This window comes from Rhipicephalus microplus, chromosome X, assembly GCF_043290135.1.
Source record: "Rhipicephalus microplus isolate Deutch F79 chromosome X, USDA_Rmic, whole genome shotgun sequence".
NCBI classification, from domain to species: Eukaryota; Metazoa; Arthropoda; class Arachnida; order Ixodida; family Ixodidae; genus Rhipicephalus; species Rhipicephalus microplus.
In genome coordinates this window covers 441,017,277-441,039,791 of record NC_134710.1, presented here as the reverse complement: position 1 = coordinate 441,039,791, position 22,515 = coordinate 441,017,277, and the positions used below count along the sequence as shown (strand labels likewise).

Sequence of the window (22,515 nt, the reverse complement as noted above, 5' to 3'; positions counted from 1 at the left end):
AAATGGGGTAGGTTCAAAAAATCTGGAGCGGATCGAGCTGCTTTTTTGTCAATACGGCCAGATCACGCACAGAAATTTCGATTTCCAGGAGATTTTCATGACAACTGTACAAACAGGAAAAACGATCGAAATCCGAGAGCCTGCCGGCCAATCCTGGAGACTTTGCAGGTATGCACTACTATTTAAAAACTTGCGTGCCTATATAATCCTAAAAGCCTAAATATGAAAAATAAGTGCCTTAGATCTTCAAAGAAGAAGGCTTTGCTAGTAAAAAACAAATGTTTGAAACAAAGCACATGAATGGTAAACCATGATCTTTCTCAACAGGAGAGAGCTTTGTGCTGAAGGCACATACAACAATGAAGCAGTTGGCAATTCACAATATCTTAAAAGGTCTCATCAGCAGTAAATGGCCGATAAGCTTGTGGGCTTTGCACCTTTGCTCTCTGTCCATTCTGTGCAGTTAGGTGTTAAAAATGCTTCAAAAATTTCTAAGTATGATAAAATTAATGCGTAATCATAATGTATGGTGTCATCTCACCCACAGTCATATATCTGAGAACTTTTAATAATTCAAACAAAATTCGGAGGTCCCTTTGAGTTTGAATTAATGAGAGCCAACTGTACTTGCGAGCCTCGAATCCCACTTATGGCTTCGTTTATTGCAGTGCTTTGGTTTTGATTTGAAGGAAAGAATGAAACCTTCTGAACTTCGTGACCTGATACTAAATGGTGAGCCTGAAAGGTTAAAGTAACATTTGCTGATTTTTGTTTCGTGACAAAGCAACTTAAAGCCACACGAAGTCAACTGGAGCCGAAAGTACGAAAATTAGACAATTCCGTGTACTACCCATCATTCCCATGCTCGCTGAAGCACCATGCATTTCAGCCAGAGTTCCCTCGAGTGTATTCATAGGAAACTCTATGGCCGCAACCACTGTGGACAAAACCAAGGTTGCGAACAATCCAAATATGCAAAACCTACGAATCAGTAAACCAAACTGCCCAAAGCATATAAAAATGGGACAACTGTACTTTTCTAGCACCCATGGGTGTCGGTTCAAATATCTTAGCCTGCAGCTCTGTGGGCAGGTTGGCATAGATGGGCAGGATAACCAGCTCCCGGATCTTGGAGCCCAGCTTTCGAGTCCTCTCCTGTAACAGGAAAACATGCCAACAGTGAAACCAATGCTGATTCGGTATCACACACCTAGAAAATTCGCAGACTCTCTAAGAGGTCTCAAAAGCTCCAACGGACAGATTTGATACAGGAACTCCTTCAGCTTTTGAGCTGCACACCAATACCACTGTTCCCCCCATTTCAGTGCTTTGAGCCTTTAATCATCAAGCTGCATGTGATGAAACACTAAATGAGTAATGCCCATCTGACATCAATGAATATCACATACAGTTGAATCCCTCGATAATATCGCCACAGTTTTTGTTTGTTCTTGCAGGAATTTAGTTGTGGCGAAAATAGAACACGCGATGGAGTTCGATGAATTCCTTGATGTCTTAAAGACATGTGCTCGCTGGAGCTGCTGCATCACACTTCTGTGTTGATTCTTTACTCTTTTTTGAGTAATTGCACATGTCACCTTTAATTATTCATGTATATACACTTGACGCGTGAAGCGATTCAACTAAAGTTGTTAGTGCGCAAGATCATTGTTGGTTTTGCATTCTTATGCCATTAGTTTCTCTTCATCTATGCAGCACATCATTTCACTTTGCAATGCCACATTAACTAGCCCCTAGTGGGAGCACTTCTAAACATAAAAAAATATGCCCACCAGTCTTGTTGCACAATCCAAAATCATTTGAATAAATTGCTGATCTTGCTCTGTTCACTGCTTTATCCTCCTCTTTCTCAGGGTAACCGATTGGGTGCCATCGTTTTAAAGCCTACAGATAACCGCAATTTTATATCTGTGTGTCCGAAATTGTCTTACCACAATAAGCAATAGTTACTTTAACTAAGCCCCGAGAAGTGGTGCCGTGTGTCTGGTCACATACGGAAAACAAGCGAACAAAAATGGCTGAGTACCGCAGGAGTTCCTTGTGATAAGTTAATGCTTTTTATCTTAGTTGTAGCGTGAATGACAATGTCTATAGTACTTTTTTTTACTGTGGACACCCTGAAGATAATATTCAAAGTTATTTAGGTCTAATACTTTTGTTCCATAGTATCGTAGAGAATTCAAAAGTTCAGGAATACCCAAATGGGGACCATCAAATTTTGAAACAACTGTTCAATTTTTCTAGTTCATAATTTTTCTGCATTTGTTTTTAAAGGCAGAAAGCTAAATAATACAGTTTTGCAAAAACTTTTCTCATTAGTGCATTCTTGGGACTGAGAAGGTTATGCAGATTTTTGATTTGAAAACTGCCAGGGATGCTCTGCAATATATCTGCCTTCTTTTTCTTTCGAAGCTTCAGCAATGATCCTAGACTTTTCATGAAGAGTCAAGAATGTATGGTTTTCAAATAGAAGCTTTTTAGTGTAATTTTTCTGAAAAGCCTGACCCCACTATGCACAAGCAAAGTGCAGGACATCTCGATACGCACGCGGAGAGAGGTGCAGCAGCAAGCAGTTAAGCAGTCGACAAAACGACTGTCCACGTTATACTGTACTACTCTAACCTACCGTAAAATGCCGAGCAAGCGCCCCCCACTCCCTTTTTGGGGAGATATGAAGTCCGAGCCAAAAAGTGAGCAAGCCCCCCTCTTTCCTGTGGCCACTTCTTTAACAGCGAAAGCTATTATCAGATCACAACAAAGGTCGCGTGCACCAAGGTTGTCTGCCGTTAGTGTCCGTAACCACTATTGCCCGACATAAAAAAAATTAAATAAATAAAAAACCCCACAGACACAACAAGATTCGAACCCGGGTACCCTGCTTGCCAGTCCAGTATTCTACCACAGAGCCACGCTGGTGCTAGAAAATCCGTTTCAAATTGACCTTAGGCAGGCTTGATGTCAGGAAAGGAATCGTATTAATATGAGTAATAAAGCATACTAGGACAGCACAAGAACAACAAGGCTTAACACAAGGCAAAGTGTGTAACGAGTGGGCGGTCAAGTGCTCTGACCCATTACAAGAACTTCGGGCATAATTCTTCATCGTCATCAGCCACAGCATCGAAAAATTGCACGAAATTCCTTGCAAGTGTGTAGCAGATACTACGCTTCTCCAAAGAATGATGAAAGATGGCATAGAGAACGCCTCCCTACTGCACAAAAATTATGATAAAAAATGGCCTAGTGGGTACATTGAAAGCGTGCTTATAGAAGTTATCCAAAGAGTGTTTAAAAGCGCTGAAAGGCTGCTCTTCCACCTTTCCCTGTGACTGTGCTATACGTTCCGTGCAGGCCTGGTGATCATTTCAACACGAGCACTGTTTGTGTAAAAAGAACCACAAGAATGATTACACTGAATGCGTATCTAATGTTGTTTATGAAGCGCTTTCTAAATAAGCCATTTCATTAGACACATGGATGGGTTTTTATTATAAGCAAGTGTCCCACTGCCATCCTGAATTTCGGTGTGGACCGAGCAAGCGCCCTCTTCCCGAAATGGTAGCACGCTATCTCGGCAAGCATCAGCGCATGGCTCATAAACCCTATTACAAACTGGGTTCTCAACGTGAAGAGACTGTGCGAAAAGAGGATTTATCCCTAGAGCGACCGTATTTTCAAACCAGCATTTTGTAGAGTTACGCTATATAAGATTTAACACAGCTAGCTGCCAGCCTCACTTTGCATAACATTCAATTTGTTGCTATTCGATTTATTGTTTTGCCCTCGAGAAAAAACTGACTTTTTTTCAGTTTTTGTGGTTTGTGGAACTCCAATGCAGAGCATGTGCTGTGATCTGTGATTGCTCGGCAACAACGTGGCGAGTTTTTTGCAACACCCCTGCCGTCTTTACACTTAGACTAACAGCTTCACTGCTAAAAAGAAACAAGATCCGTGCATTTTGTTCATGTGGTGCAAAATTTATGCATGGTGTTAAGTTCATCCACGGTGCAAACACATTACATGCATGCACCGAATACGACATGGCTGAACTATACAGAATATGAATGCATCTGCGTACTTCGTGTATATAACGTGTGTTGCTCAGTCGATGATAGGACTCGGCTAAGTTTGACAATGTACTCGAAAATTGTCATTTATGCATAGCTCGGCACAGCAGGTCAGATTGGCGCAATTGACACAGCACTGCCACCCCTGGTCAAGTGTCCACAGTCGAATGAACACGCTCCTAGGTGTCTTTTTTACATGACTGAGAAAGGCTGAGCAGTAGCGGATAGCCAGACCGATAAAAAACAGAAAGAATAAATCCCTTTTATTGGCCGGCCTGAATTGTGAGCAGCAAATTTTTCATCTTGCAGTGAACCAGTGGTGTAACCAAAAAACCGGAGAAGTTGAACCCCTTCACCACCCCTGAACTTACTAGTTTCGCATGTGATACTGCCGAGCCCACATATAACTGCCTCACTTAAAACGAACTTTCGCTTAAAACGAACAATATCCGCATGACCGTGAAAATATACATTGGTTCAATGGCACAAAATTGCACTTACAACGAACGTCTCCGAGCGCCGCTGATCGGTTACAGCGAATGAAGTCAACGGTCTGCCGACTTACCAATTTTGACCACCGATCAGGCATCGGCGAGGGGCCCATACATTCATATAGATAAATGCCGATCCTGCCTCCGCGACTTATTAGTTGCCACTCTCCCCAACCCATGGAGGAAGGAAAGTTGTTTCCTTCCTCCATGCCTCGACTGCTTTTTGTTCGCACCCCTTTGTACTTTGTCCCCCTGCTACTCTGAGCACCCCGCATCGCCAGACGAGGCCCGTGTTTTCACAGTGCCACCGATCTTTCGAAAACCGGTCGGCCATCTTCCCTGTTTTTGATCGCTGGTACTGTCGTTGGCGTTGCAGGCCTGGAGTGACCAGACCATTTACCAACATCGTCGGCCACCAACTGCATTCGATAGTCTGCGTCTAGTGCATGCGCGTATGCTACCCCACCGACTCTGATAATTTGCAATTCGTTTGGTGTTTAGGACTTGTTCTCGCTCACTTCGCACTCGTCTCAGCATGTCTCCGCACGCGTGTGGGAGCTTGAAAACGGCTGTTGATTTGTGCGGAACGAATCGCGAAATATCAAAGTTCGTGAGGCCATGCAAACCCGCCGGCGCAATAAAACGATGTTTTGACCACGGCCGCCAATTCTTTGAACAACGCTGCGCGCACCGATCCAGGCGGCCATGCTTTGACTTCTGCGCGCGCAGGCACTCTTTCCAAGTTTTTCTACGTGCGAGTTTCGCGGACCTTTCATGCAAGCTACCAAACCTGCCTCCTTCCCAGGTGTTTTGGTTTCCAAGGTCGCCCTCCTGCCGCATCTTCCCCTCCCTTTATCGCAACTCCTTGCCTTTCTCTCGCAAGTCTGCTCTTCTCTCTTGATCACAACCCCTTTGCCTGTCTCCATCGCTCCGTGACGCCCGCCACGAAGGTTCAAATTAGTTTCGTTTTCTGACTGGAAATGGGCCCAGAGCTGTTCCACGCGTGCTGGCATGCGTGTCGCGTGTGCGCGTCTTGCTCTCTCTTGGTGTGCGTGTGTGGTCATGATGGCCGACGGGAGGACTAGCATGCTTTTTCCTGCCGCTCAACAAAACGTAGATAGTGTGACCGCTTGGCTTGAGCGTAATCTACGCGTTAGGTGCCGCGTTGCAGAGCGCTTGCTCATAGTTGTTGACCACCTGGCAGCCAACTTGCCCCTTCTGGCGTGCCGGTATTCAGCCGTGGAGATGGTGAATATTTTGTGGGCGGCGGTGACGACTACATGGGCGCGAAACTGTTTTCGCGAAATCGACTTCGTACGACGTCGGGCTCGATGCCGAGCCTGAAGCTTCCGAACTGCGGCGGCGATTTGTGGCAGCGCGTCGTCAACTCCGACCTGGGAGAGCGGGTGAGACATCTGTTGTGATGGTTTAATTACGGCCGATGATGATGCAGACACTGCGGAACCATGCACGGATTGGGGCATTGTGAATGAAGTACGTGGCGAGAGCTATTTGGAGGAACCAGATTGTGAGAACGACGAAACTTTGGAGCCAGTGCCTCATGCAGCTTATGTCACGGACCTCGGCGAAAGAGCACCCTGCTGTTTTAAAAGAACTCGAGACCGCCCTTATCGTTTTTGCTCTTCGAAACACGTGCATCACGGACTTTTTGGGGCAAAAAAGATTGTGCTTTCATTCACAACTTTTTAAAAAAAGTTGTGTTTAATTTACTACGAATTTCGGGATACAGCGAACGGATGCCGCGTCACGCTCTGGTTCGTTTAGGCGGGCTCGACTGTATAAAAATGAAAAGGCTCTCCAGCCAAGTTCGGTGTTTGACCTTATTTTAAAATATAATTCAATTTTAAAAAATATACACGTACATGCAAATGCATGCATAAACATACATAAAGCATTGCTGAATGCCCCCACACCACCCCCCGAAAACAATTCTGGCAATGCTACTGCAGTGAACACTTAAGAAGTGAATGACAAAATAACCAAAGCCGCATGCAGATTAGATCTTTCTTTCCATTTCTTTTTTTTTCACCCTCCATTCCACTGACCGCTCTTCACGGTCTCGCATTCACCAACTGCACGCCCCACGCCAGTGCAGCGTCTAAATGCTCACCAGCATGTCTCACTTCACTGTTGCTGGCAGTTGCTCCCAGAAGTAGGTTGAAATAGAGAACTAGGTTGAACCGCCATTGTTACAAACTATTCGTACTGCTGGCGGGCACATCGTCACACCACTCGACATTTGCACAACACGAATACAGATTCGTGATTCAACCTTTGTTGTCAGCTTGAGCGTTCTCCGTCAGTGTTCTCGAGACTTGATCATTGGCATGGACTTCCTGAGGGAGCACAGTGCTATCATCGACATTCGACAACGCCTCGTCACGTTTTCAACAAAAAGCGCCACACCAGAGTATAATCCCAGCCACGATCGAGTATGTCTGCCTGTAATTGACGATGCTGTGATGATACCACCGCGCTCAAGTGTTATGGTTCAAGTGGCGTGTAACAAATCAGCACACGGTGAAATGATGGCGGAGAGCAATCAATCTCTACTCTTTTTCCAAGGTGTCTGCGTAGCACGAAGCCTAGTAGACCTCCAAGCTGGCCATTGCGAGGTTTTTGTTACAAACTTCAGCTACGAGCACTGACACCTTTTCACTGGTACTGTCATCGCCTATGCCTACCCAGTAACCAATGTGACTGAGTATTTTGCTTCCGAGGCAACCGATAATGCCAAAGCACCTCTCCGATGTGTCGACATAAATCCAACGCTTTCTGACAAAAACAAACGAAGGCTCAATGACCTGTTGATAGAATTTCACACCTGTTTAGCACGTTTATTGAGAATCTGTCAGACATCGATTATAAAACACCGTATTATCACCTACGGCGACGCGCACGCTATACGGCAACATCCTTATCGAGTTTCACCAACCGAACGACGCGTGATTCAAAAGCAAGTGAAGGAAATGCTTCAAGACGGTGTAATACAGCCATCAAACAGCCCTTGGTCATCGCCAGTGGTCCTTGTAAAGAAGAAGGATGGTACACTTCGCTTTTGTGTCGATTATAGGAAGCTGAATAACGTCACAAAAAAAGACGTGTACCCGTTGCCTCGAGTGGACGATTCTCTTGACAGGCTGAGGCGAGCAAAGTACTTTTCCTCAATCGACCTCAAAAGTGGTTATTGGCAAATTGAAGTCGATGAACGTAACCGCGAAAAAACGGCTTTTGTAACTCCTGACGGCCTGTATGAGTTCCGAGTGCTCCCATTCGGCCTCTGTTCCGCTCCGGCCACATTCCAACGAATGATGGATACCGTTCTCGCTGACCTCAAGTGGAAAAGTCGCCTCGTCTTTCTAGATGATGTCGTTGTCTTTTCAAAAACGTTTGACGAGTGCCTTCATCGCCTTCGGAGTGTTCTTGAAGCTATACGATCCGCCGACCTTACCCTCAAGCCTGCGAAGTGCCATTTCGGCTACAAAGAACTAAAGTTTCTGGGTCACGTTGTGAGCGCTGCAGGCGTTCGGCCCGATCCCGAGAAGACTGCCGCTGTGGCCGCTTTTCCAGCTCCGACAGACAAGAAAAGTCTTCGACGATTTCTAGGGCTCTGCGCATACTATCGCCGCTTTATCGAAAACTTCTCTAAGATTGAGGAGCCACTCATCAGACTTTTGCGTGACGACACCCCATTTCTGTGGACTGACGAACAAGCGACTGCCTTTGCAGAACTGCAATATCGATTGTCTTCCCCTCCTGTGTTTGGTCATTTCGATGAGGACGCTGACACAGAGGTGTGCACTGACGCAAGCAACATTGGTCTCGGAGCTATCTTGGTGCAAACACAAGATGGGACCGAACGTGTAAATGCCCACGCGAGCCACACATTATTACGTGCAGAAACCAACTATTCAACGTCAGAGAAGGAATGTCTCGCAGTAATATGGGCGATTATAAAGTTCAGGCCTTATCTCTATAGACGCCCATTTAAAGTTGTGACTGATCACCACGCTTTATGTTGGTTGGCTAACCTCGGAGACCCCTCTGGGCGATTAGCACGATGGAGTCTGCGACTTCAGGAGTTTGATGTCACCATCGTATACAAATCGGGTAGAAAGCATGAAGACGCCGACGCGCTATCACGAGCACCTCTGGAATCCCACCATACAGCTGTAGAAGACGACAGCGCCTTCTTGGGGACTCTCAGTGGGGCGGATCTCCTCAGTAAGCAACGAGCGGACCCCGAGTTAAGGCCCATCATCGATCATTTAGAAGGCAGCACCGCGTTTCTTCCTCATCCACTTTCCCGTACGTGGCCGTCATTTTGCTTATGACACAGCATATTATACAAGAAAAACACCGGTGCCGGCAACAGATCTTATCTTCTAGTCGTTCCTCGAGACCTTCGTGATGATATCCTATTAGCCTGCCATGATGAGCTGACATCCGGCCATCTGAGATACTCACAGACGCTCGACCGGGTACGACAGCTATATTTCTGGCCAAAACTCGCAGCTTGTGTCAAACGCTACGTGAAAGGATGCCGCGAATGTCAGCGTCGCAAGTCACCACCAGTAAAGCCTGCAGGCCGCCTACAACCCATCGACCCACTGCGTACGCCGTTTGACCAAGTTGGAATGGACCTCCTTGGACCGTTTCCTTTGTCTCACTCTGGAAACAAGTGGATCATCGTCCCAACTGATTACTTGACGCGTTACGCTGAAACGAAGCGCTAACACACACTTCTTTGTTCTCTTTGCCCTTTTCGGCTCGCTAGGGCTTGCTGGCTCACAACTCTAGGTGGCATTATTGCACAGCAATATAGCTAACGGTCCCAAACTGCACCAGGCTGAATAGGGTTCCTATAAGCATAAATTTTTAAAATAGGCATTTATAGGCATTTGTAAATATTTAGACACAAATGCAAGAAATATGATTTTATAGGCTCTATAAAAGCTTTTTCGGCCTCTAGTTCGTGCTCATGCATCAAAATGATGTGATAGGAGCGCAAGGAACAGAATAGGCACTTGCCGAAATTCTCGTCTCTATCAATCACTGTTGTGGGGTCCCGAAAAGCTGTGATCATTGAACACATGGACACAGGCGGTTCAGCAAACGCAAACACAAAGGAATTAATTAAACAACTAACCATTCAGTGAGGAATAATCAAATATAATGCCATTAAAACACACAGACAATATAACACAAAATGTGCCACAAGTACAGCATCGCCTATGTTTGACTTTTGACTACGTTTGCACAAGTCCGCAGAACTGAGCTATAGAATTGCCCCCATGAACCCAAGAGACCCATGCATCCACAAATGCTGCCTAACCCCAAAAGGGAATTCCATCCACTCAAGCAGCCAGATAGCCTCATTCCTGCCAAGCAGCACTGCTGGCACAAACGTGCAACCACATTGTCTTCTCTTGCTTGGTGTCGAAAATAACGGCGACTAATCCGCCGGATGCACATTCATCATGAAGAAAAAAACCACTTTACAGGAGGTGATAGCACACCCACACTGTTGAGCAACTTATGAGCAGCAAGCATGTAGGCTAGCTGGCTACCATCGTTGGCACCATAGAGTTTCCTGAATATACACTAGAGCAGTGGTTCTCAAATGGGGGTCCGCGGACCATAGGGGGTCCGCAAAGCCATTTCTAAGATCTGCGAGACCGTCAGCCGCTTTTAAACATTTTTAAATTTTTTTTACACATGCAACTTTGTTTAAACGCGACTGTGCCAAGAATTTATTAACTGTTCAAAATGTAGTAACACCTTTGTTTGATGTTTTTGGTAGCAATAAAAGGCACCTGTTTTACACTTCAGTCGTGTAAATTTACCTACGTACTCTCTTCTCTCCCCTTCAAGGGGTCCCCCATCACTTCCACCAGTCCACAAGGGGTCTCTGACACATCCATAGCTGAGAACCACTGCACTAGGGGGAACTTTAGCACTAGTGTCTGTGAGAGCTGCAACACATAGCGCTTCAGCAAGCATAGGAATTATGGGTAGTACATGGATTTGCCTGGTCTTCGCACTTTACGTTCCTTCTGGCTTTGCGTGGCTTGAAGCTGCTTTGTCACGAAACAACAATCGGCAAATGTTCGGCAGCTACACTTCAACACCTTAATCTTCTAGGCTTACCACTTCAAATCGGGTCACGAAAGTGAAAAACGGTTTGTTTTTTCCTTTGAAACAAAACTAAAACACAGCAATAAACAAAGCCATAAGTGCGTTCGCCACCCACAAGCATGAAGACTAGGCAAATCCATGTCATACCCATGACTCTAAGGTCGACGATCGCAGCACGAGAGTCCCCACTAGTTACTTTTAGAAAACCCTATGATTGGCACGAAAGCAAACTTTCGTTGTGACCTGAGATGTTAGGCCCGACCAACACTGCTTCACTACATTCTGATGATGATATGTAGAGTTTAACATCCCAAAACCACCATATGATTATGAGAGATGCTGTAGTGGAGGGCTCCAGAAATTTCGACCACCTGGGGTAACGTGCATCCAAATCTGAGCACACGGGCCCGCAGCATTTCCGCCTCTATCGGAAATGCAGCCGCCGCAGCCGAGATTCGATCCCGCGACCTGTGGGTCAGCAGCCGAGTACCTTAGCCACTAGACCACCGCGGCGTGGCTTCACTGCATGCTGGCAACAAAGGTTCCAGCTTGGTTTTAATATGAAAGAGTGCCTACACAGCTCCAAAAGAGCCCAAAAACTACCTCAGTAACAAATGTGAAAGTGAAAGGGAACAGCAAGAATGGCAAGAATGCTGTTCATTGTTGCCACTTTCATTGATTTGTGCACACAGATAATTTATGGAAAAAAAAAAAATCAAGTGATACACTGCACACTATTTTAAATTTAAGTCCCACCTGTATGCTAGCTTCAGAGAAAAGAGAGCAGCAGTTCAATGTTGTTCAAATACTTATAGACTGACTGGAAAAAATCAGTTTATGGCTGCAAACGAATTATCTGATTTCGAGTCTTGAACATGAGGTTTGTTAAATGGCAAAGCAAATTTTATGTCATGAAACCGAGATCAATCTGAGGCCAACCTTGCCACCAGGCAATGCATTCATTAGACCTGCACATCGTACATCTCGCCATTCTCACCCCAACGCCGTATATCCTGTGCGCCCAAAAACAAAGATCTTCCAGAAGTCATTTTTTCTTCGGACAGCGCAAGACTGGAACGACATTCCCACCCAAATCGTCATGTTACCCAATTTGCCCAATTTAAAACCGCTGTACAAGCTATGTTTTATCTTTGTAATTATGATTTACTGCTCTTTTTCTATTATGTTGGTATTGTTAGTGCTGCATTGCTTTCTTTTTATTTCATCTATTATGTTTTTTTTGCCCACCCCTCATGTAATGTCCCTCGGGATCCTTGAAGTACTAATAAACTAAATGAAAAACCTATCGGCAAGATTTTTGAAAATACAGAACATTTACACAAGCCAAGGAGTCATAGCCCTTTCTCAAGGTGGGGACCTTCTGCCATTTTTGGAGCACACAGTACCACTACTCCAGAAGGAGTGGCGAGTGCTGTATACTTTGTCGTGTATTACCCAAATAAAAACTACAGCAAGTTTGGATTAAAGGCCAGGGAGCTTTTAGCACACAAATTTCAGTGTGCAAAACTGGGAAGGAAATTGTAAGCACAGAATGAAGACGAAGGACAAAGACAGAACACGGACACATGCGCCTTGTATTTAGCATACCATGTGCACATATTCAGACACGTCGACGATTTTTTTCGCTTCTTCTGAAAAAAGGGCAAGATAAGGCTTACTCTGTGTGTGTGATGACAGTGCCTCCTTTATAAAATCTGTGCTGGGCACAACACCTGTGGCGACTGTCGAAAGCTAGTTCTCCTTGCCGCCACTAAGGGGCGCTGGGCAAACAGGGTACCAGCCGTCTTGGCTGCCGCGCCCGCCATTTGCCATTCTGTCTCAGGGCACATTGGTCGCGAGCCGCTGTTGCTTACAGCTTGTTCAACATTCTTCTTCGCTTTGCAAGATAGTTGCCGACAAGTGCGTAGCATGCCTCACGATGGCCTACTGTTGTATGCCATTATGTAAATCCGACGAGAAAAAGAAAACAGCAGGGCTTTCTTTTCAGAAAATACCTGCTAACGCGGACACATGACCATGATGGCTTGCTGCAATAGGAAGCCAAAGTAACACATGGTGGCGCTGCGACTCTGAACAGGCAGGGCCATCTCTGGAAGAAAAGTAGAAGTCGGGGATGTATATCGCGCGTTTTCCCTTCCCGCCAATGCACTGCCGCTCGCTTACGTGCTTGTGTAGAGAGTGCGCGACGCGTTCGAGTCACCTCACATTGTACCGCCTGCAGTGCGGCTTCATAAAGATCTCTGAGCTGGACATACACTTTCGAGAAGCGAATGCAACAAAAGGAGTAAATCAGAAGGGACAATTGGGCGTGTTGGTGTACTTTTATGCTGTAGTTTGTCTTTTCCTTCCTTTTCCTGTTTTTGTCGTGCTTTATCGTTTAAGATAAAAGGAGCAAAGCTCGTAAGTCAAGTTTATGATGTAAAGCAGATGATGGAAGACGAGGACGCCTGATTCACTAAGAAATTAATTCCTCAGGTTCGTGACATACCGTGTATGACCTATGCCTCGAGGCAAGTCTCATTCTGCTGACATGAAGCTGCGTACTCTATCGATGTGCTGCGTTGAGGTTATTGAAAACCATATAATTTTTGTTTAGATGTGGTATCTAGCAGTAGCAGCCGTGTAAAGTCATTTGCAAACATTTGCGATGTGCTAAAAAAATAAAGAAAAACTAAAGTTATGCGGTCATGGCATTAGATGTCTGAGAAGTGTTACAGGTATGTCATCCATGCTGCGGGAGCATGACCAGGAGACTTCCGGCCACTTTTTCGTCATCCACTGCTGGATGTCCTGGCTGGTGACAGCCTCACTTTCACTAGAATTGGTTTTGCCAATGATGTTGTAGTGCTGCTTAAGTCGGTGAAGCCACCTGCTTTTGTCGGTGGAGCTGTTTCACCGAGTTCAGCGGCAAACTATTTAGCCTTGGCCATCAGTATCGGGCCATCCACCGAAATGTTTTTCGTGCGCACTTCTAAAAACCAGGCATAGAGTGCCTTTTCTACATTCCTGTGGGCAGAAGCGCACACATTGCAGGCTCCCACTGTTCGCTGCTCCGCTGCCTTTGGCTTGATATCTGCCTTGTTTTTTGACAAGGTACTCAGAGTGCTCCGTGGTATCCCGAAGTCCACGAAGGTCGAACATTTCTCGCTCGCCTCAGGACGCTGAATAGCCTTCAACTTCGTTGCAAAGTCAAGGGTCTTGCGCTTCTTGATGTCGGCCATAGATGCACCAGAAGTCGACAATTCGGGGAGTCCGCAGCGACTTTGCACACCACGCACGCGAAGGAGAAATGGGAGATGATTTAGACTTCAACCAAAAGTTTTGAAGAAACCTGACGTTTCAGAACCGCCTTGGTTTCTTCCTCAGTGGTGACTGCGGAGGCTACGTAGCAGCGTCGTCTTCAAAGCACTTGCGGGGTGGCTATTGACCCCCCCCCTCTCTCTCGTTTTGCCGTGGAGCGCAGTCCGTGTGAATACACTGGGGGAAGGGTTCTGAGAGAGCGGTTGATATTATGTGCTGTCCTCTGTATGAGCCACGACTCGAGTAACAACCTTCTCCTCCAGTTCGGCTCGCTTTCAAGGATGGCCGTCGCTTCGAAATTTATTTTGTGATCCAACGTCTCAGCATGTTCGGCAACTGCGCTGCGCTCTTTGTAGAACTTCCGCACATCGTTGGCGTGTTGCTTCAGTCATTCCGGTAGATTTTTCATTTTGCTGATATAGGACGAGGGGCACTCAGCACACGGAATTTTGTAAACGGCACTGGGGCTCCTGTCCATTGTTGGCCGGTCTTTCGGGCGGGGGAGGAGGCGGCCCAGCGTACACGAAGGCACGTGCGCGATGCGGACCCCTTCCTTCCTGAAGATCTGCGTCAACATCTCATTGGTTCCCTGAACGTATGGAACCGGTATGCGTTTCGGAGGGCTGCCAGTTAAGGTTGATTGGTGTTTTCGTATCTTCTGTTACTCTGCGCGGCGGGTGGCCGCTGGAATGAAGTTTTTTTGGTATCCATTTTTTCTGAGGTCAGCAATTACGTGGGCCTCCTCTTTCTTTCGCTCAGTGTCATTAGAGCACAAGTTCCTAGCTCTCTCGAGTAGCGTGGTCACAACCGAGGCCTTGTGGCAGGCGGGGTGGGATGAATCGAATTGAAGGTAGCAGCCAGTGTGGGTTGGCTTCCTATGAATGGAGAACTCCAGGCTGTTGCGCTTTCTTGCCACCTGGACGTCAAGAAAGGGCAGGCAGTGGTCACTTTCACACTCGGTCGTGAATTGTATGGCTGGGTGCACGGAATTTAGGTGTTGTCTGATCGAAGTTTTCAACTTCAGCCACCTTAATGACGTAAAAGCAATCTTCCACATAACGCAAAAAAAGCTTAGGTCGCAGCGAGAAGGAGCCGAGTGCTTTCTCTTCTATGTACTCCATGGTCAGGTTTGCCATCGTGACGGAGATGGAAGCTCCCATCGCGGTTCCACTGTTCTGCCTGAAAATAGTTCCTTTGTAGGAGAAGTACGTACTGGAAAGGCAGAACTCTAGTAGACGACAGAGCTCGTCAACCGCCAAAGAAGTCCTTTCACTCAGGCTTGCGTCCTCCTCAAGCGCAGCACGGGCAGCGGAGACAGCTAAGGTAACTGGCACGTTGGTGAACAATGAAATGACGTCAAATGAGACCATGCTCTCGTCATCGCCGATGCTCACATCTGACGCTAGCTGCACGAAGTGGCTGGCGTCACGGACATGAGTTGGTGTCTTCTGGGTTAATGAGGCGAAGATTTGGTGTAGAAAATTTGAAAGGGCTCGGCATGGGGAGGAAGTCTACAATCAGTTGGAGGGGGGCGTCAGGCTTGTGAATTTTTGGTAGTCCATAAAAACTCAGTTACGGCAGGTTACCTAGTCGCAGGTAAAGTGTTCCGAGATTCGGATAATGCTTGAAAATTTCCGAGAGTAGCTTGTTTAGCTGTGTCTGGGTTTGCTTCGTTGGGTTTTTTACTAGCTGAGTACATGCGTCCCCTTCTAAAAGAGCTGAAACCTTCCGATCGTAGTCCTCGCTGTCCAACACCACCGTCGAATTGCCCTTGTCGGCGGGCAAGATGACAATACTTCGATCCCGTCGGAGTTCCTTAAGTGGCTGATTCTCCTCCGTGGTAAAGTTCTTTTTTCTTTGTGACGGTAATTTCGAAAGGATCCCAATTGATTTCAGCCTAATTTCTTCTCTGGCACCCGGCCTCACGCTTTGGACGGCTTTCTCTACAGCCGCGACAAGTTTCGGTAGACGGAGCGTCATTGACATGTTATAGCCATGTCCCTTTGCCAGGACAGAAGTTTCTCGATCAGTGAGTGGACGAGATGAAAGATTGGTGACAAACCTGGAATTTTGGGTGCTTTGGGTGGAACTCTGGTCCAACAGGTGGGAGAGTTTCTTATTCTGAGTGGTCCGGTGCTTTTTTTGCCGTTGATGCCGCAACGGAGTCCGCGAATGCATAGACCGCAGCAGACATCAACTCAGGGATGCGGTGCTCAAGTTGACGCTTGGCGAAGAACAGGTCCAGTTCTCTTTTCCGTAGAGAGGCGTTAATTTCAAGAAGGCGGGCGTTGATCAGTCATTGTTCGGCTCTTGTGACGACTTCTAAGCACGCATGGGTCGGGACAGGTCGTTTTAGGCGCAGGCTTTGAGGAACGACTTTCCTTTCTCTACAGGTGCGGCTAAAGTCGAGATGAGTTTTGAAGACTGAGATGCCTTCCTTTATGCGTATGTAGCGCTTGACGAGCGGCATTGTGTCGTGTCCGAAGTCTTGGCTGACTGACTTGAAAGTAAACATTCGATAGAAGTCTGTCTGGTTGGGTATGAAACTGGGAGACGATTTAGACTCCAACCAGTCTAAATCATCTCCCAGTTTCATACCCAAGCAGACAGACTTCTGTCGAATGTTTACCTTCAAAAGAGAAATGGTGGTGGTGGTAGTGATTGGAAGAAGAAGAAGGCGCCTAATTTCTGCAGCCCAGCTGGGAGCACAACGCAGCACCTAAAAAAAAAAGAGAAATGCTGCACATGCGGTGGTACGTAGGCGACGCGCATATGGAAGCAACACAGCGCTCGCGAGATGATGGCCACCTGCGAGGGCAACACAGCAAAAGGCATGAGCTGTGCTTGGCTAATCAAAACTCACAAAACAGCAACAAATACTAAAAGGTGAAAGGAGGAGGACCTCGGCTCTTTCGTTCCTGCTCTCCGAGCCGATGGGTACGTGGAGAATGCATGAGAGAGAAAAAGAAATGAAAAAAAAAAAGCCCTTCTGCAAGTTAGAAATTGTGCAGTCCGAGCCCTCTCGCCCTTACCTTTGTTTCGGGCGTTTTGGGTTTTGGCGGAAGTGTGGTGCTGCACGGAGGTTGCCGGGTGGTGCGAGTGCCAAAGCATGCCTTCCAACTAGCGCGCAGAGTTGTGCTGCCATGAAGATCGCAAGGGGTTGAAGGTTGGGGGCAGCGAGTGCCGAAGCGCACCTTCCAGCTCGTGCGGCGTTCCGATATATTCGAAGGTAGCTAAAAATACCGTTCGATATAAATGTGCAAATTTCTATATTTTTACAAAGGAATTTCAAGGGGATAACTTTCGAGTTCGATATACCCAAAAATTCGATATATATATGGGTTTGATATAACCATGTTCGACTGTATAGCGAGCATTGTCAAAAGAGTGAGTGCTACAACAGCGCGAAATGACTCCAGGAGCGGCACAGCAATCCAAGAATTGCTGCCAGCAGCAGATTTTACTTAATCGGTGGAGGATATGTATGATTGCTGCTCCATGGACACATCAACGGCAGCCAACTCGTGCAACCCATGAGACCACTTGCTGTTTGTAGTTGACATGCTAAGGAAATTTGCTGATCGTACCCTGAAGGGAAACCCCACTCTGGCAAAGCTACTGTCAACACAAGTGAATCACACTGTGCGAGCCCATGTGCTTCAAACTTGTTCAAGTGCAAAGACTGTGATGAGATTCACAGAGTTAGGCTCATGGAGCTAATCTCTGTTAGATTTCTGCAGCTACTGCTGGTGAACTATGTCAGTGACAAGAACGATGCTTTCAAACACTTTGCAAAAAAAAACCCCTGTTCAGAAAATATGTGAAGCTTTATAGGCTTAGTGGCTATTAATGTACAGATACATACCTGTAAGTGTTCTTTGTTGTTTTTTTTTTGTTTCCATTAAATGTGTCTATTCGTATTACTTCATATTTATTAATTTTCTAGTGTAGAGAACGACCATGCATAGTGAGTCAATGTTGGAAATATTTGGAAATCATGTCCACAAGTAGGTGTGTTACGTACGCTGCACCTAAAGAGCTTGACGTCGATGATTCATCTAGCGATAAGCTAATAATTAAGTTAAAGGAAAGCATCTTTTTTCCCTTGTCGCACACTGAAACTAGCTCGAGCTCAACATCTGCATAAATGTGATGAATACATGTTTTTCACGCATTCAGGCACGCGATTGCATGATTTTATAGAGTGAACATATTGGTTTGTCAGCTAATAAAAGTATGTCATCGAACGCAATGTTTTTAGTACTCTTTTGGTGTACTATTTTTTGCTTATGGGTAAAGTGCGAAAGCTGCCGCTTTGCAAGATTAGGTAACATGATTCAGCGATTCTATTTGCGATATAAACCCTGCATGGGTACTGTGGAAACAACATGCACCCGTCGTTACAGGTTTGAGCGCGAAAAAATTGAGGATAAATTTGTTTTATTTTGAGCGCGGCGCCAGGCCCACGCCGGCTGAAGCGCATAGCCAACTCCGCCACGTCCGCTGCCCTGTTTGGGTAGTGGCGCTTGGTGACAAGACGATGCACTTGCACCGAAAGAAGATTCTTTTGTTCTCTCACGCTTTTATCGGGCACTCAGTATAAAGGAGGCACTGGTTGTGCATGTTGTGGATAATTAATGTGTACTTGGACAAGAACTACAGTTTGCCTACACGCATCCTGCTGATGACAAGTTGAAGTTTTTAGACCTTCATCTTATGCTTGACGAAAACCACATGCGTTGGATGTATCACCCTTCTGCCCAAATGGAATTTTCACCATTTCGTTCTGCTAATTCTAAAGTAGTGAAAAGAGCCATAGTTAGTACCCACTTACAGTTAGCCTTAATTAACAAGGTCTTGCAACCCCATCTTCGTGAAAGCTTTAGGTTGCAGATTTCCAGGCTTGCTTGGGCTGGCTTTCCTTCTTGCATTCTGACTTCAGTGGGTGAAGCTTTACTAAAAAAATTTTGTTGTAAGACCACCAGTGTTTCAGCAACAAGTGAAAAGACACAGCGAAAGCACCCTGTTATCATTCTGTATGTGCACATAATGGCTCATTCTTTGAGGAACATGGCATCAAGATTTGAAATCCTCGTCATGTTTTCGGCTTCTTGGAGGCTTTCACACATTTGTGATCGTTCATTTTGCACACCAAGTGCTGAGTGTGCCAAGAACCCCACAAAAAACTTTTTGAAGTGTTCAGAGGGCATTGTATATACCGTATTTACTCGCGTAATCCTCGCAACCCCCACATCGCCCAACAAAAATACGTTTTCTTTTTTTCCCGAGTATTTATCGCACCCCCGAAAACTGCTGCAATAATGTCGTCTGCTCTTTCCAGCCAATGATGATGATAGCGCACGCCATCTGACGCCATCTCTTAAGCATCAAGCGTACTATTGCACAGAGATTCAATCCAATTAGAACAAAGCCGAAGTGGCCAGTGCACGTTGCAGCGTGTTTTGTATGTTGCGTCGGTAACCTTATCAAGTTATGAGGCGATACTGAAGCTGTACGGCTGCTTTCAAGTTGCAAGTGATACATCATGCACTAAAGAATGACAACAGGGCTGCCGGTAGGCCCTTCGGAGTCTACGAGTTTTGTGTTCGCTACTGGTGATGGCTGCTGAAAGCCATCACCAGTAGCAGTTGGGCCTGCCGTGTGCTTAAAACTGGGATTGATGGTAAACTTTATTTCTTAAGAAGGAAACTGCGGACAATTCTGTTAAATAGCCATCAGCCCAATACTGACGTCCCACGTTTACCTTTTGAGGGCTCCTGTTGTGCGACCAATGCTACCGCTACGCCCGCAAGCTTTGCGTATGGTATTCTAATTCTCGACTATTTGCTTCCACTTTTTGTGTCTCAAATAAATCTTGTCTTGTGTTGAACCTCTGCTTTTATTGTGGAGGTAAGTTTTAATTAGTACTTCTTAAAGCTTGCTGTTAGTTGCTGGGGTGAGAATCCAGATTTGCGGCCACTTCGCTTTCTTTTTCACTCTGTACGTTTTCGTAGAAAGTTTTCCCCGCGTAATTCTCGCACCCTCCAACTTTTCATCGGTTTTCCGGCAAAAAAAGTGCGAGGATTATGCGAGTAAATACGGTAACACTCCCCTAAGTTGTAGCAAGGTGTACATAGGTCAGTCGGGGCATTGTATAAACAATCACCTAAAAGAGTATATGCTACAACTGAGAAACGGTACAAGCCCGCATTTGCCGCATCATTGCAAAAAGCGCTTGTGTGAACCTTTCCAGAACAAACAGTACGTGTATTTTATTTAGAAGCAAAGACAAGGCAGCATGTGAACTAGTGGAGACGGTGTATATTAAGCAAATTAGAGACGGATGTATCAGCGTCTTTCATCTGTTTGAAAATGAGTTCGCTTTCTTAGCTAATAGGCTGTCATGATAGGTTTTCATGACAGCCTATTTTTGTGTTGTGAAAACAAAAGAAAAAAAAACATGGAAAAGAGAGTGCGCTTGTCTGTGTCCCTCCTACGCCCTTCATCTTCGTTCTGCGCCTATGATTTCCTTCTCAGCTATGCCCTAACTAGTGCGACAGCAGGTGCTATTCAATGTAGAAGGTGACTTTACAGCAGCGCTTGACAGCAATGCAAAGAACGTAATTTTAAGGCGACGTGAGGGCATCTTCCTTAAAAAATTTTTCGCAGTTCATCATTTGGGGGTGCCGGTTATAGCAGGGGCAGGTTACATGCAAGGAAATAGGGTACTTCTTTTGCCTTGTGAAGATGCAGCAGCATGCTCAATACATGGTATCGTGCATGTGAAATAACCCTCAAGAAAGTGCCCTTCTCTGAAGGTCGCACCACACCCTCACCATGAGCATTTCCTGGCAGGCTTCAATTTCCTCTTGCCCGGTGAGGAAGACCAGAATATCACCCAGCGGCTGGGTGATGTGGATCTGCAGGACTGTCACCACGCACGCATCCAGGTAGTCTGCCTCAGGAGCCTGTCACACAGATTAAGAATGGCACAGATTAAGAATGGTCGCATTAGGCTCTGGAGAAAATTTTTGCCAGCAGAGAGAGATCAGTGGCCACACTGGGGCAGAACAGGTACCTTGGTGTAATAGATGTCGACCGGAAATCTTCTACCGGGAATCTTGAAGATTGGTGCATCATCAAAGAACTGCAGACAAATAATGCAAAATGCTTTAGCACATTGAGAAAAATGACATACCTGAAACCCTTTATAAGAGACACAGAGAGAATAGCCAATACGGTATATGCGACATGAGTGTGCCTACGCTGAAACGAGAGTTGATACAGTCAACTGCCAATTTTCCAAACATGCTCGAAACTTATGACGTTTTCACAGCACCATCACAAGCCTTACTGATGTCAATAATTCAAAAACGCCTGAAATTTGCCACGCTGAAGCTTATCAGAGTCCGATTTTTCGGATCACCGTAAAATGCTGAGCAAGCACGCCCTTTACAGTGAAGGATAATTGGATCAGACTTGGGGGGGGGGGGGGGGGGGCTTACCCAGGTGGGGGTGCTCGCTCAGCATTTTACGGTAAAGCACAATGATCAAGCACAATCAGGACACATGAACTGGTGGCGTCTATAAACTTTTGCAGTACTTTAGCCAATGCTCGCTTCCACACGGTAAATAACAAAGCTTTCAGAGGCGGCTCTGGCAAGCATCCATATCCTAAATGCATGCGGTGTGCATGGTAATAGTTGAAAGCGAGAAAACGGAGGGTGTAATGTTAAGGGAATGGGAAGACTAGGGTGTGTAGATATTAATCCCAGCTTGCTAGCCAAACACAACCGTGAAAAAAAAAATATATACAGTTGAACTCCTCTATAAATAGCACTAATGAAACATATAATTAGACATACAATAAGTATGGGGTCAATCAAAAAATGTGGTATACCCTGTGTATAAGAGAAAGTACTAGAACTGCTCCTCTTCACATGTACCGTATATTACAAAGGGTGCTATACATTCTTGACACATAGCTGGCAAGAAACAAAATGCACAGTTGTACTTGCTGGCAGGGAACTGGTTGAGGTTCCCCCTGTGTTCTACTGCTCTTTGTTTCAATTCACAGGCTAGGTGGCCCCACCAACCAGTCAAATATGTAACAACATATCTAACCAAAGGATTCAACAGTAATAAAATATAAAACAAAAGATGCACAAAAATAGAACCTCTACTACAGTCAAACCTGGATATAACAAATTGACTAATTCCCAAAAGAATTCATGAAAAACAGGTTTCTCATCACGTAACGTGTCAGCTTGAAAACTAAAAAAATACAAATTAAACAAAGAGCTCACCTAAAACACTTAGCCATAAAAAATTTCACTATTATTGCAATAGTGTTTAAATGCAAGCAGATGCGACAAGCGCTCCCGATGCAGAGATCAAACGAGCTGGCCCACCTCCATCGCCTTGGAGGGCACATGTGTTAAGATCCCCGCGCATGT

The 22,515-nt window shown here is 45.8% G+C and overlaps 1 protein-coding gene across 1 annotated transcript in view; it reads right to left on the bottom strand.

The window, feature by feature from the left end:
* l(2)37Cb (DEAH-box helicase 16 lethal (2) 37Cb) overlaps positions 1-22,515 on the bottom strand; it is a 211,117-nt gene that overhangs the window by 57,359 nt on the left and 131,243 nt on the right. Inside the window, exons 14-16 of the mRNA XM_037413162.2 lie at positions 21,138-21,206; positions 20,896-21,027; positions 1,036-1,155 (exon numbers count right to left, since the gene is read on the bottom strand). Of these exons, the coding sequence (XP_037269059.1) occupies positions 1,036-1,155; positions 20,896-21,027; positions 21,138-21,206 (321 nt within the window). The remainder of the gene's footprint in view (positions 1-1,035; positions 1,156-20,895; positions 21,028-21,137; positions 21,207-22,515) is intronic.